The sequence below is a fragment of the Acipenser ruthenus genome, chromosome 18 (assembly GCF_902713425.1).
Source record: "Acipenser ruthenus chromosome 18, fAciRut3.2 maternal haplotype, whole genome shotgun sequence".
NCBI classification, from domain to species: Eukaryota; Metazoa; Chordata; class Actinopteri; order Acipenseriformes; family Acipenseridae; genus Acipenser; species Acipenser ruthenus.
In genome coordinates this window covers 22,249,843-22,263,748 of record NC_081206.1, presented here as the reverse complement: position 1 = coordinate 22,263,748, position 13,906 = coordinate 22,249,843, and the positions used below count along the sequence as shown (strand labels likewise).

Genomic DNA, 13,906 nt, shown 5'->3' with positions numbered 1-13,906 from the left:
TGAGTTATTTTCTACTGCTTTTATTTTAGACGTGACATCAAATGTAGGCGTGTTGTTATTCCTAGATATATTTGCCCCGGTCCCTGTATCTATCCCATCAGCTCTGTCCACATGCCAGCCTTTCAATGCATCACAAAATTAGCATATTGCGTTTCTTTTTCCTTCGTTGATCTCAGAAATCGAGTGCAATGCCACTGTCTTTTTTTTTTGGGTTACAAAAGCAATAACAAGCAACAAAATCGTAATGATTGCTGAATTTTCTTGAAAACAGTGAAGTGCTTCTACAGTCCATTTAGTAATTTAGTTTTCACACGTTGTGTACTTTTTTAATATAAATATATTACGTTTGGATATACCGTATTCGATTAGCCACTCCAGTGACATACCATACTAAACAAATCAGTATCTGGTATTTATTTAAATTCAGGACTATATGGGTACCATAAAGCTAAACCATTTAAAATGAAAACCCTGACATTTTAATTTACAAAAACAGGAATGCACAACTAAAATAATAGTGCCAATACCCCTACATTGTTTATAGATGTCTTTAAAATGCAAATTTGAAGATTCTGGTGGAAAATCTTTAGCGTCTTAATTTAAAGGCAACATTTTACATAATTTACCACACTTTTACTATAACGTGCAGTTTGTAAGGTCTTCTGGTGAATGATTACAAAGTTTGGAGCAGTGTGATAAAATATGTATGGATTATGTTTAAAATTACACATTTAATTTACATTTGGGTTCACATTAACATCGTGTTCTAAGAATTAAGCATTTGGATAACAACAGCTACAGGGCACACCCCTTATAAAGAGCCAACATAAAATGGGTTCCAACTGTTGCATGCATTCTATATGTATAGTAAATGTAGTAATCGTGCTCACAATGCTGAATTTCATAATTAGAAAGTCATGTAAAAACAACAAAAAAGTTATATTTTATGCATTTGAAACCACATTGTATTGTTTTCAGATACAGGTTAAAAAAATCCCTTTATCAATGACACATTGAACGTGTAGCTGAATAATGAAAAAGTAGGACATCGTGGCTGAAATCTTCAGAAACATATAGCATCTCATCTCATGGTTCTGAAAGTATCGTTAGGTATTGTTAAAAAGTGTACGTGCGGCACATGTAATGCCGACACCACTTGCCTGTTGAAGACATTCATCGCTCTCAGAGAATACTTACAGATGTAATCTGAATGATATTAGCAAAAGAATACAAATAACGATAAAAAAAGACATTTGAACGGACACAAATCAAACAACACAAGGGACAAAAATTAGTTTGTACCTTTTTATTAAAAAGTATTTACAAAAAACTGCTACAATGTATTTTTTACAAATATAAAAAACTGCATATAGTCTATTATAGTTTCAAGGTATTAATGTCAACGTGTACTCAACTTACACCCTGGTTGTTATGGTAAACTGCATTGAATTAATTGACATCATTCAGAAGGGAGATTTTTGACAATGGCTTTCATAATACTGGCTGTTTTCACACTTATTATTTACCTTGCCTGAGTAATCAATTAGCCATGATAATGAATATTATGCTTATGAATCTCTTAGAAAAAAGACCCTTGTATGTTAAAAGAAACATAACTAACCAAATTAGTCTAGCCATTCTTTTAGAATGAAATCAACAATGAATACCTTAGTTTGAAGCTCCGTTTGCCATTATTCCTGTATTTAAATACTGTTTATACAGTGGTAACCACCGATTTCTACATTGTAGGAAAACTGCCATAGCCCGATATCCCAAGACATGTTACAGAGCTTGTAGTTTCAAAAGAACACTTTGACAATGAAGTATTTCATAAGGTTGATACAACTTTGAGTTAGTTTAAACTCAAAACTTAAAACTGATGTGCATTTAATAAATTAAAAAAAATAAATTAACTCTAATAACTTAAAACTGGGTTCGACCCACAATTCTTCATTTGTAGCAATACAAATGTAAGAACATATGGCTTCTAAACAGCAAAAGCAGGAGCAAGTTGGATATACATTAGCAATTATGCAATCTTAACAAAATAATCTGACTGAGATGTAGGCTATGCATATTGTCTAAGCACTAATATAAAAGGTGCCTTCCACCATTTCTATGCATCAATCTCCACATTAGGCACATATTGCATTTTGGGATAACGTCAAAAGGAAGACTTAATATAGACCATTTCAAATAGATTTTTTTTTTTCTTCAATTTTATCATAATTCTTTCACATAAAAAGATTCTAAAAGTACTGTAACATTTCCCAAGCTGTATGTGTTGCAAAAATATAGATATATACTTTATTATTTAATTTTTTTAGGAAAAATACGTGTAGCTTTCGAACTTTTCGTACACAATTCATTTGTTCAATTCAAAATTATGTAGTGTAGACATCATTTTTCAGCGTAAATGTCACAATAAATTAAAAAAAAAAGTGAAAAAAACATAACTCACATAAAGAAAAGACATACAAAATGAATGTACATAAAGTTCCAATGGTTGGCATGCAAAAATATTAGCCCTTAAAAAAACATAACTTACACTTCATCATAGTCAGTGTATGACAGTCAAGAGCTAGCAATTTTGCATACCATCCATATCTGTACAGTTGATTTTTTAGGTCAGTTTTAGGACCCAACAATGATCTCCATGATGTGATCGAGTTCATTGAGGTCAGGCCTGCAGCCAGAGTTTGAACTGATGGATGATGGACTGTGAGATGACAAACTGTCCAACAAATCATAGGGCCCCATTTTAGGACTGCTCTGCATTCCTGTCAACATGGTGTCAAGATCGTAATAAGAAGTGTCAACATCTGAAAAGAGCTCGTCAAGGGCAGGGTCCGGAGTGGCAGTGGGGTTCTTAATTTCAAAAGTTCCGAAGACTTGTTCTTCTGGCTTCGAGTCCTCTTCAGACTCCTCTTCTGAGTTCTCCTTCTGGTCTTCTTTGTCCCAGGTACCGATGCTGCTTGGTAGATACGTTGGGGCTTCAGAGGATGGCTCACACAAAGAATCATCAACCACTTCTTCTGAATGACAGCTGACAGAGTCACAGCCTTCATAGCTGATGTCAGAAAAAGGCTTTTCCTCGTCTTGGTCCTTTGGTGATGGTCTGCAAAGAATTTCTGTTGCAACCAGGCGATCGGAGGGGCTCTGATTTGAATTTAGAGCTTCAGCCATGATTGTCCAGCTTCCATCCTGTGTCATCTCTTCTTGGATCTGCCGTACTGTGTTTGCAATGAGCACAGATCTGCACAGGTTAGGTTCCACCAGCATGTGACATAACTGGAGCTTTATCAGGGACATGTCTAGCAGAGACTGCCGTTGAAGGTTATATGAAGACATAACTTTAATATCAGCTGGATTCTCATCAGGAATTTCTTCACCATCAGAAAATTTACGTTTTGTGCCTTTTGGAAACATTTTGTTCTGAAAATGAAATGATAACTTGTCATTAGTTACCAATATACAACAAGGCTTGTAAATTAATAAACAAAACAGTTTGAACATTTATTCCAAATTAACTCACAACTTTCCAAGCCAACATAAATGGTAATTTAAGCTGTAGACTACTTTGGCTGTGTCTTAATTCACACTTTTCTGGACGTTCACCATCTTAAAAGGTTGTCTCAAAATCGCACAAAGAGACCCAATACATGCCTTCCAACATCCTCTTTCTGTGCAACGGTAGCAATTATTTTGTAATCGCAGAACCAGCCAATTAAATGTTTTCTTAATGCAAGGCATTCTCGTGTTTCATTGGTCTACAATACATGAAAAACTGTTTTATGTGCCCTATACTGAAGGCGCTTATAAAAAGTACAGAAAATTTGGTACACACAATTGTATTGGCTTGTAATTTTTCAATGTATCACAATGGTTGTCCCCCTTAACTTTGTTATGCAGATGAGTAATAAAAATAGCATTTTCAATAATAAATCTGCAAGCTAAAATGTGTTAAAAATGCTTTTTAAAATGACTATTCAGCGCACTATCCAAATCTCTAAAGCATGTAATTTATGTGGGGGGAGGGGGGGGGGGGAGTTTGAATTAAAACACAGACTATATTCCCAACCATAAGTCATTCAAATAAATAGAATTATCTTATTTTAAATACTACTGGCTACATTTTTAAAACCCAATAATAAAAACAACAACAATCTTTCTGAAATTGATTTTCTTTTCTGAAAGTTTAAAGGCTATACCTTTCCTGTTGTGAGGGAAAGGCATTAACATACCAGCTTCTTCCTGAATGAACTGCTTCAGCACTTTTGTACTAGCGACAAACAGCTTTTGTTCTGCTCTCTTTCTGCCCATTTTAGGCCAGTCAGAAGTAAGGTTCCTGCGTGGGTGGAATAATGAAGCTTTAAACAGCCCCTAATCCACTGCAAAGTACAGCATGTTACTAGTGATTTTTAACTAACTATTTTTAACACCTTACTACATTTTAACATCTACTTTGATAATAGTGAGGCCTGAACCCCACAACACTCAAGTGACTGCAAACATTTTTTGTTTTCCCAATATAAGTAAATCTAGGACATCTTACCCATGCAATTTTGTTTACAGATAGACTAAATCAAATACCTATTTGTCTTTTTTTTCCAGTAAGATATTTAAGCTATGAAAGTCAATTTTACAAGAACACAATTACAAATGCAATACGTACATAGATTCCATGAAATTCTGAAGTTCCTTTCAATAGAATTGTTAAAAATACTACAGAACTTGTACATTTTCACAATGATTTGTACAGGTACATAGTAAAACAAATAACAACTTCAATGTATCTTCATACTACAAGTAATAAAGAATAAAATGACTGCTACAGGTATTTTATGATTGTAGCTATAGAGCATGTAAACCAGATACTCTATTATTCTATAAATTTGAAAAGACTAAAGATTGTAAAATACTAATCCATGCATTCTGAGCAACTAGGGGATGTTACATTGTAATAAAAAAAGGCTAAGACCAAAATATCATAGTGAACACACTGGAGAAAACCTAGGACTAGTTTTAAAACAGGATAACATGGCACCTCCATGCAGTTTCAATGATTCAATTATTATTATTTTTTTATCAAAACCAGACTTGAGATGACTTTTCCAAAACAGATCTCCTCCCCCATCCCCCCTCCCCTCCCTCCCTTGAACACACATTCACACACACATATATTTTTTTTTTCAGGAAAGATTACCTTGTGGTTTCTATATTTGATATTAAATGCTACCCTTTATTGTCAGACATATTTTAGCATCACTAAAAACACAGTACATACATCTAGTGTTGAAATGAAATTTGGGCACTTGCTTCCACTGTCACAGGACTAGCCAGCCAGGGCTGCTGAGCCTAAAAATAACAAACATGCATCTAAAAGCAAAGAGAACAAATCACAATAACCAACACTTCATCATACATAATATCCACATTTACTTGGTGATCTGTTATTCAGCAAGTTTTGTTGTTACACATTTAGCATAACAGCATAACATTTTTGAAGCAAGAGGATGCATACCTTATAAGTGAATCTTCATAAATCATTTTTATTTTATCTGAGATTTCCATTGATTGTATTTTGATACTTGGAACACCTTACTCGGTGCATTCCTAAAACAAACCAGGAAGGATGCACACCAGGCTGAGGAACATACACAATAAAAGGGAACCTACTTTTTGTTTTACTTTTAAGGGTGCTGTAGCACAAATGTTATCAAAAATACAATATTCATGGTTCATTTTCCATTGTCTCAATACAAAAATATGTAAAGGTTATGGGAACGTTTATGTGTAGATAGAAGGGTTTTCAAAATGCACCAGTTCCAACAGTACACAAATCAGGGTACAGTCAAGTAAAATTCATGGTAAATCATCCTACCTGAGCCGTGCTCAAGAGAAATCCACACTGGTGTTGCTGCAGATAAAAATACACCTGAACTGCTGCAGTGGGTCAATACCTTAACTGCAAATAATCACAGGTACTACCTAGCTGCAAACTTGTAGAATTTTAGACACCAAAACTGTTTGGAGTGGAATCTAAAAGCAGAAACAATAAAATGACTGCTATTTATTTATTGTAGGTTTGCACTTGATCATAAATATGCTGCAAATATACCATACAGCATTTGATACTTGCGTACCAAAACAAAGGCATAGTTTACTTGCTTGGCAGAATAATGTAGTGTCTGATGATGCAGGCAGAGGGTTTGATTAGTTTCCAAGAATGGGTTGTCATGTTTGATCCATGCATTATTCAGGAAAACCAAGGTTTTCTGAGTAACAAACACACTGAAGAGTAACAAAGCAAGAATTACTTAAGTGTGTCTCTTCATGATGTTCATACATGAAATATGGCCATCTTCCATGAAGTACATTACAAAGAAGAAAAAACAAACACTTTTACCACAAAGACCCATCTGGTTAAAAAAAACCAAACAGAATTATATGGATATCATCTGTATGATAATTAAAAACATATTTGAAAACGAGTCTACATGTCATATTTTGTTCTTCACAATTCAACATATTTGTTGATTGATATTTGTGTTGGGTGACTATATATTGCATTATATTATTAAAAATGTAAAATTGACACCAATTGTTTAAAAAGAATCAGATGTTGTCTCTATTAATCAGCAAGAGTAACTTCTCGGTTGTGCTTGAGGAGCCAGTGCTGTGGCTGTACCCGTGGCATCCGTCCACAAACATTCTCATTCTGGAGCTCGGCCAACCCTGACTTCAGCTCCGAGTGCACTGTGATCTTTTCACTGCCTCTTCTGGAATGAATTACACTTGCATCATAAATAAAAAAAATGCTTTAAACTACTGATAACATTTACGTTAACCACTGGCCAGTGTTTATTTGCACTTTTGAATTTCCCACTCCACCATTGACAGTGCCAACCCCTTAGCAAGTTAAAGTGGCACACTTTAATATGACACTAATATAAATCTCAATGAATCAATCCCATTCCCCAACCGAGTGAAGCTCCACCCCAGCCTCGCTCCCCTCCCCCACAGCACCCTGACGTTACTGTGGTATTCCCCTGCCGGTTAGATTACTCCTTAATGAACTATACAGTCACGGAACGAAACATAAATACCACAATAACCTCCGAATAATAATTTAAAAAAACAGAACCGTTAAGTCGCGAGTCCTCTCCCCGCACGATCACGTCGAGTTTCCCAGACCTCGTCGTGACTGCGCGCTTTGTCTCCCGGTTAAGACGTGATAAAAGCCTGGGGAGACGACAACAAGGAGAGTGCAGCCATTTTGGATTTGCTAACTCCTTCCCGTCCAGTTACTTTTCAAGCCTAGGAAATAACCCCCCTAGCCGTTAAAGTCAGCGCCAACCTTCTTCGGAATTTACTTTTACACTCTCTTAAATATCTTTTACTTTCACATCGCGTCGATTAAATACTCTTCCCTAGTGGCAAAAAGGTAAAATACCACAGACACTTCCGCATAAAACTGCTGGCATGTAGCTTATTACCTAAACGCAAGCTTTTTTTTTTTTTCAAATACCCGTATATTTCAGACATTTTGTAAGAAAAACAAAGTGGTACTTTGTTGTTCAACGCTTACCTTAGACGTGTGTATGTGTTTTTTTTTTTTTAATCTTACTCTATATCGGCGGCGATCATATGCTGTTGGTTAGCTGAGAGCCTGTTTGGAGAATTAAAGGCACAGCGCTGGCACTCTCGCCTTCCCGACGCTGTGAAAAGCTGAACAGGGTTGCAGAGAGATGCAGCTGCCGCAGAGGAAGGGTGAAGTGGGCGGTTACTATACTATACGAATTGATGGACAGCCGGTAGCTTAAGATGGAATCACACTAACAAAAGCCAAACACCAAAGAAACAAGAAGCGAGCATCAAGGAAGAAGACCAACAGATTACTTACTAATACTATAGTCGTTTATTATCAAAGCGGTTTATTTCAGCCATTATACACATGATGTACGCCATGTTTCTGAGAAATCAAAATACACAAGTAGTAAGAAGCAACTCCACAGCCCTTTTAAATTACACAACATTCTGAGTTGGGATGCACTAGTTTTGCAAAAGCTATATTCTACCTAAAACTGGTGCAAATATTGCACATCTTGGGGGCTTGAATGCTGTTTGTTGTTATGGCTAAAATGACAACAAATTTGATATTGCCAATAGATGGTGTAATATAACTTTTTTTTTTTTATAAGAATTAATCATGCATAAATGGCAAACTGCAATTAAACAAATCAAATCTAAGGTAAAATAAATAATTTAAAATATTTTTTTTTTACTTTTATATTCAACAACTGAAAGCAGTTTCTTTCCCCTATGTCGTTTGGAGACAGGTATCCCTTATAACTTATAACTGACCTGAAAATATGATGTAACTAGCATGGTACTAATTCAACATGACACATGCTTTAATTCTTTCAGGAAGTCTGTTCTCTGTTATCACTGTGAAAACTGTTCCATCAATTACATTTTGAAGTGTTACAGAAGCACCTGCCAAACCAAAGTCCTACTATTGTCCCTCTATCAAAGTCTGGCAGCTCTGCTGTCTGGACCATCACTTTCATATCTACTGAATATATGCAGGGGAGGCCCTTGCTTAACAAATTATTCATTCACGTGAAAGACAGCCCATTTACACACGTGTGCTACATCATGCAGGGGTTTCCAATGTATGTCTAACCCATGCAGATAACCATACTGTACAAGGTGATCAATCAGTTTAACTGAATGAAGTGTATACAAAGTGTAGGAAGTGCAGTCCCCCAGGCCTAGGAAACTTGACAGAAAAACAGAAGGAGCAAGACCCTGGACACTTTTAATGATATTTACTTATTTTAATCTATTTGAATGTATTGCTGGGTAGTCAGTATGTGCTCATGTCACACCAGTCACACCAGACCCCTTACCGCATTATGAAAGAGTAAATGGAAAGAAATAGAACGCAGATACGTATTTTCCATGTTGGTTAACTTCCCCTTACACTGTTTACGATGTCTACTACCGTCCTCATATGTTCCGTGTTCTGCTGCAGCAATATTGAGATTTCATATTTTGTTTAATATTCAGATAACTTTGCTTTTGGATGTGGAGCTTTGTTATGTCATGTGTTTCTTTGACCTTTTGACTATTTGTTTATACTATACTATATACTATATGCAAAAGGGTTGAAAATGAGAATTTACAAAAGCATTTTACAAATAAGGAAATATTTGTAATTGTGCTTGCAGGAATTGTGCTGAAAACCATTGTTACTAAGTAGATTGACAGTATACAACTGATTCACGAACACAGTACGGTTTTCAGCTTGTATTGGAGCATGATTTAACTGGGCTTCAATCATTCTCAGCCATGTGGCCTTCCAGGACAAGTTAAGCACAGCTGCCACCTCCTTGACCATCACTTTTCAATTTTTTGAAAACCTTCACTGATCTGAATGAAACATGTTTATAAAACATAGCTCATGTTAAACTAGGTGCCAAAGATCCATATTAGCCTGCTTTTTACCAAGCTTGTACAGTATTTCGTGACAGAACAAACCAGTGCTCATGTTACCTTATAAGCCCATTTCATCAACTAGCATTGCATAGCATATTGCAGTTCACAATGAGGCAATCCTTATATGGACACATCCTGCTTCAAGGTGTTGCCCCATTCAGGAGGAGCAAAACTGTTTTTTTTTTTCTATTTTAATTTCAATATATCTATACAGGATAAAACCCCACTGATGGGGTAATGTTTACAGGGATGTCCTGTGGGATGTCTGGTGTCAGCTATGCAACATGTTTGTCAGGTGTAGTTCTGGAATGATGTATATTCACTTCAAAGTGGTTCTGAAACACCACTAAAAAGACCGAACCAGTCCCATAGTCCAGAGGTTCCCAGTCTGTGGGCCGGGACAGAAAGGTGGTTTGTGAGGCCCAACTAGGTCGACAGTGGAAGCAACATTGACCCCCCCAAAAAATATTTAAAAATAAATTGTAAATGAAATGATGGCTGTAAAATAATTATGCACCAGTAAAAGCTACAGACAAGATATATTATTATTATTTATTTCTTAGCAGACGCCCTTATCCAGGGCGACTTACAATTGTTACAAGATATCATATTATTTTTACATACAATTACCCATTTATACAGCTGGGTTTTTACTGGAGCAATCTAGGTAAAGTTCCTTGCTCAAGGGTACAACAGCAGTGTCCTCCACCGGGGATTGAACCCATGACTCTCCGGTCAAGAGTCCAGAGCCCTAACCACTACTCCACACTGCTGCCCCATGTTTATTGTTAAAATCTATGTGTGGGCCACTGTGCCTAATGATGAAGCGACCACACAAAATGCAGCTGCCAGATATTTCATATAATGCATCCCTAATGACATGTTTTAATATATGCTGCAGTGTCCCTGGTGCACTCAGGTGTCTGCTACCACTAAAGAAAGATGTCAAAGATGTTAAAAACAAACAAGACAGTTGATAGTTAAGGAGCCAATAGGGTGGACCAATAAAACCAAGGTGACTAAATAAGGCTCTACAATGGTTTTGAATCACAGTTCCAAATACTGTAAATAAGAAAGCACGGTCAGTAACATTAAGATCTTTGGTAACACACCCTTTGTCATGACTAACCCCGCCCCCTGAATGTGGCTCCTCCTCTGGGCGGTGCCTCTGTCTCTTCAGCTTCTCCAGCAGCACCTTCTGCCCTTCTACTTCTTCATTGTTCTCTCTCCTGTATCCCTGTGGTTCCATTCCGGCAACTCAGTGCTATTTCCTGTATTAGTATGTACTACATTGCTCTTGTACTGTATGTGCAAAAGATTTATTCCAAATACACAATTTAGAACAGATTTGAAACAAAGACCAGACCTCTTCAGGTCCGTACTGAGTGCAGAACCAACCCCCCTAACACAAAGTTGCTAGTATTTAATTTCTTTTTTTCTTTTTTTGTTATATTTCTCAAATCCCTGACTATGATATGATACATCAGGCCCATGGTTTCAGTTCTTAAAGGTAACTTATCATAAATTCTAGTTGACACTGTAGTAGTCCAACTAACAGATATAGCCCTTCCTGCCTCTATCCCTGTCAAACTGCATCCCTACCTCTATCCCTGTCAAACTGCATCCCTGCCTCTATCCCTGTCAAACTGCCTCCCTGCCTCTATCCCTGTCAAACTGCATCCCTACCTCTATCCCTGTCAAATTGCATCCCTGCTTCTATCCCAGTTAAACTGCCTCCCTGCCTCTATCCCTGTCAAACTGCATCCCTGCCTCTATCCCTGTCAAACTGCATCCCTGCCTCTATCCCCATCAAACTGCATCCCTGCCTCTATCCCCATCAAACTGCCTCCCTGCCTCTATCCCTGTCAAACTGCATCCCGGTCTCTATAGTTGCCAGATTGTCTCCCTGCCTCTATCCCTGTCAAACTGCATCCCTGCCTCTATCCCTGTCAAACTGCATCCCGGTCTCTATCGTTGCCAGATTGTCTCCCTGCCTCTATCCCTGTCAAACTGCATCCCTGCCTCTATCCCAGTCAAACTGCATCCCTGCCTCTATCCCTGTCAAACTGCATCCGGCCTCTATCGCTGTCAGATTGTCTCCCTGCCTCTATCCCTGTCAAACTGTATCCCTGCCTCTATCCCAGTCAAACTGCATCCCTGCCTCTATCCCTGTCAAACTGCATCCCGGTCTCTATCGCTGTCAGATTGTCTCCCTGCCTCTATATAAACATCACCTGAGAGATTCAATCAATGAAGGCTTTTTGGCAGCTCCAAGTGCCTCAAAAGGTGAGGCTGATGCCAAACAAGCAAGTACATGAAGTATGATGAAAATATCAAATGTCTGATTATCTGCTAATAATATGTTTTTAAATGAAGCTATCCTGACAGAAATACACTTATTAAAAAAGGAAATCTGTACTTGTTTTTACTAAAAGCATCCTGCTCATTGTTTAAGAAAGTATCATTGAGTTATAATACCTGTACACCATTAATTAAAGCAATAATTTTAGGTGAAATCACATTTAACCCTCATTATTAAAATAAAGTAATAAGGGTAATAGTTGCTAGCTGCAGTATAACAGCACTGATTTATAATATACCCTTCTATTTACTATCTATTCAAGTGATCTTTATTACTAAAACACTACACGAGGGACAAGACAGTAGCTTGTCTTTCCAACATTTTTATAAGTTTTGAAATACTGAGTGTTGATGTTTAAGAAAAACATTTATGAACAAAAGTGCCCCCTTGTGGAGGTTTGGTATTTTTGCCGTTTAACAGTAAATGGAATTAAAACACATATTTACTGGTACTACTGTACACATAAATCTGAAATATCTTCGTGTATATTTTGAATCTGTTATCATTTACATTTAAGAGGGAATATATTTTTTAAATACCATGTTTAAGGTGACCTCAACAGCCCTATAACAGAAGTTTTATACAAGACTTGACAGGAGGCATGGTGTAATTCATTTTAAAGACTGTAGAGGGAGACCTATCCATTTGATAGAAATACAGTGTATTGTGCGTTTCAGTAATTTAAAGTGCATTCGTACACTTCAACTGTTCCGTGTAGCACTAGCAAGGTTGCAGGGTGATTGAAGATAAACTGAAGTTTAACCACACTGTTCACAAAACATTTGAATGCAATCTCTTAGTCAGGGGCATGGTCATTTTGAAGTTTAACACGTTGTCCCATACCTATACTAAGGTTTCACAGTGCTTTACCATGAATTAATTGTCTTTTAACATGTTATAACCGCAGCAAATCTGCGGTCCGCACAGGGCACATCAGACACTGTAGTGATCTCCTGATCTTAAATAGTGCGCACCATCCTGACCCACACACCCACACACCAACAGCTAACCACTGCATGACATCTATAAAGATAACCAAGAAACTGCAAGGATGAGATAAACCAGAATAGACAGCTCTTATACCAAAAAGGCACTATCAGGACTGTGACAAATCTCAAAATTTGGATCCACTGGTTTTATGCACACACTGTTTATAAAAAAAATAGCAGCTGCCCTTAATGTCGCAATATTCCCCCCAATAACACAATCCTGTTTTCCAGAAGTCTCTCTTGGTTGCCCTGACATTGTTGAAGGGGTTAAACTGTTATATTCCCCATAACGCTGCAATAATGTGGGACCTCAGGGCTCAGTTTTACAGTTTGCAATCCCATGCAATCAATGAGTGGAATTGACTAAATAGCAAGGCCTCAAATTGGTTAGCAGCCTTTTTTTTTAATTGTCAATTTTAAGATTTCATTTGTTTTGTTTCATCCTGTTTTGTTTGGTTAGCTCTATTGGCTGGTTACCCAGATCCCAATTAGCACTAATCTTGGATTTCCTAACATTACCTTTAGTAAGTAGAAAAACATTTATCTGAATAACATTTTATTTTGTAAAAACATTTCCTGAAAGGACTAGTTACGGTACTTTTTTAAATGATTGAAACAATTTCATATATTCTAAAGACTTCACTGCCTGTTGTTACTACATGTTTAATGTGTCTCTCTATTATTTATTTTATATGTTTTCTTTTCTGGGCAGCCTGCAAAGCCTCTAAGCAACAATGACAGGAAAAAAATGCAATGAGGCTCAGGATGTAGGGGATTGATGAAACATTGTGACTTTCTGCAGTATTTTGTTGTCTTTTCTTGCAGCATGGGCAGTGGCACTTGCTATTTTGAAGACCGCAACTAGATAGCAAAGCATTATAACCCTACATACTGCATGATCTTATTGACCATGAAAGGTTTGAGGTGAAGAGGTGAGGAAAAATACAACCTGACTGTTTCTAAAGAAACACTCGCCTTCCACCAAAGCAATTACGGTTACAAAAAAATATGTTTATTTTAAAAAAACAAAAACCAACATATCCGGCCTATG

General features: G+C 37.0%; 1 protein-coding gene across 10 annotated transcripts; it reads right to left on the bottom strand.

Annotated features, from left to right (window-relative positions):
* Positions 1-1,291: 1,291 nt before the first annotated feature.
* Positions 1,292-7,766, bottom strand: LOC117421801 (cell division cycle-associated protein 4-like). 10 transcript variants are annotated; one of them, XM_034905627.2, is made up of 4 exons: positions 7,592-7,766; positions 5,288-7,245; positions 4,245-4,348; positions 1,292-3,435 (listed from the first exon to the last, which is right to left on the bottom strand). In XM_034905627.2, exon 4 carries the CDS (start codon positions 3,427-3,429, stop codon positions 2,635-2,637), a length of 795 nt encoding a protein of 264 aa, XP_034761518.1. In that variant the 5' UTR covers positions 3,430-3,435; positions 4,245-4,348; positions 5,288-7,245; positions 7,592-7,766; the 3' UTR covers positions 1,292-2,634. The 10 variants fall into 10 exon arrangements, with proteins under 10 accessions (XP_034761518.1, XP_033892092.1, XP_033892084.1 ...); XM_034036201.3 differs by having other exon boundaries at positions 5,288-5,379; XM_034036193.3 differs by having other exon boundaries at positions 5,288-5,379; positions 7,631-7,766.
* Positions 7,767-13,906: the final 6,140 nt, after the last annotated feature.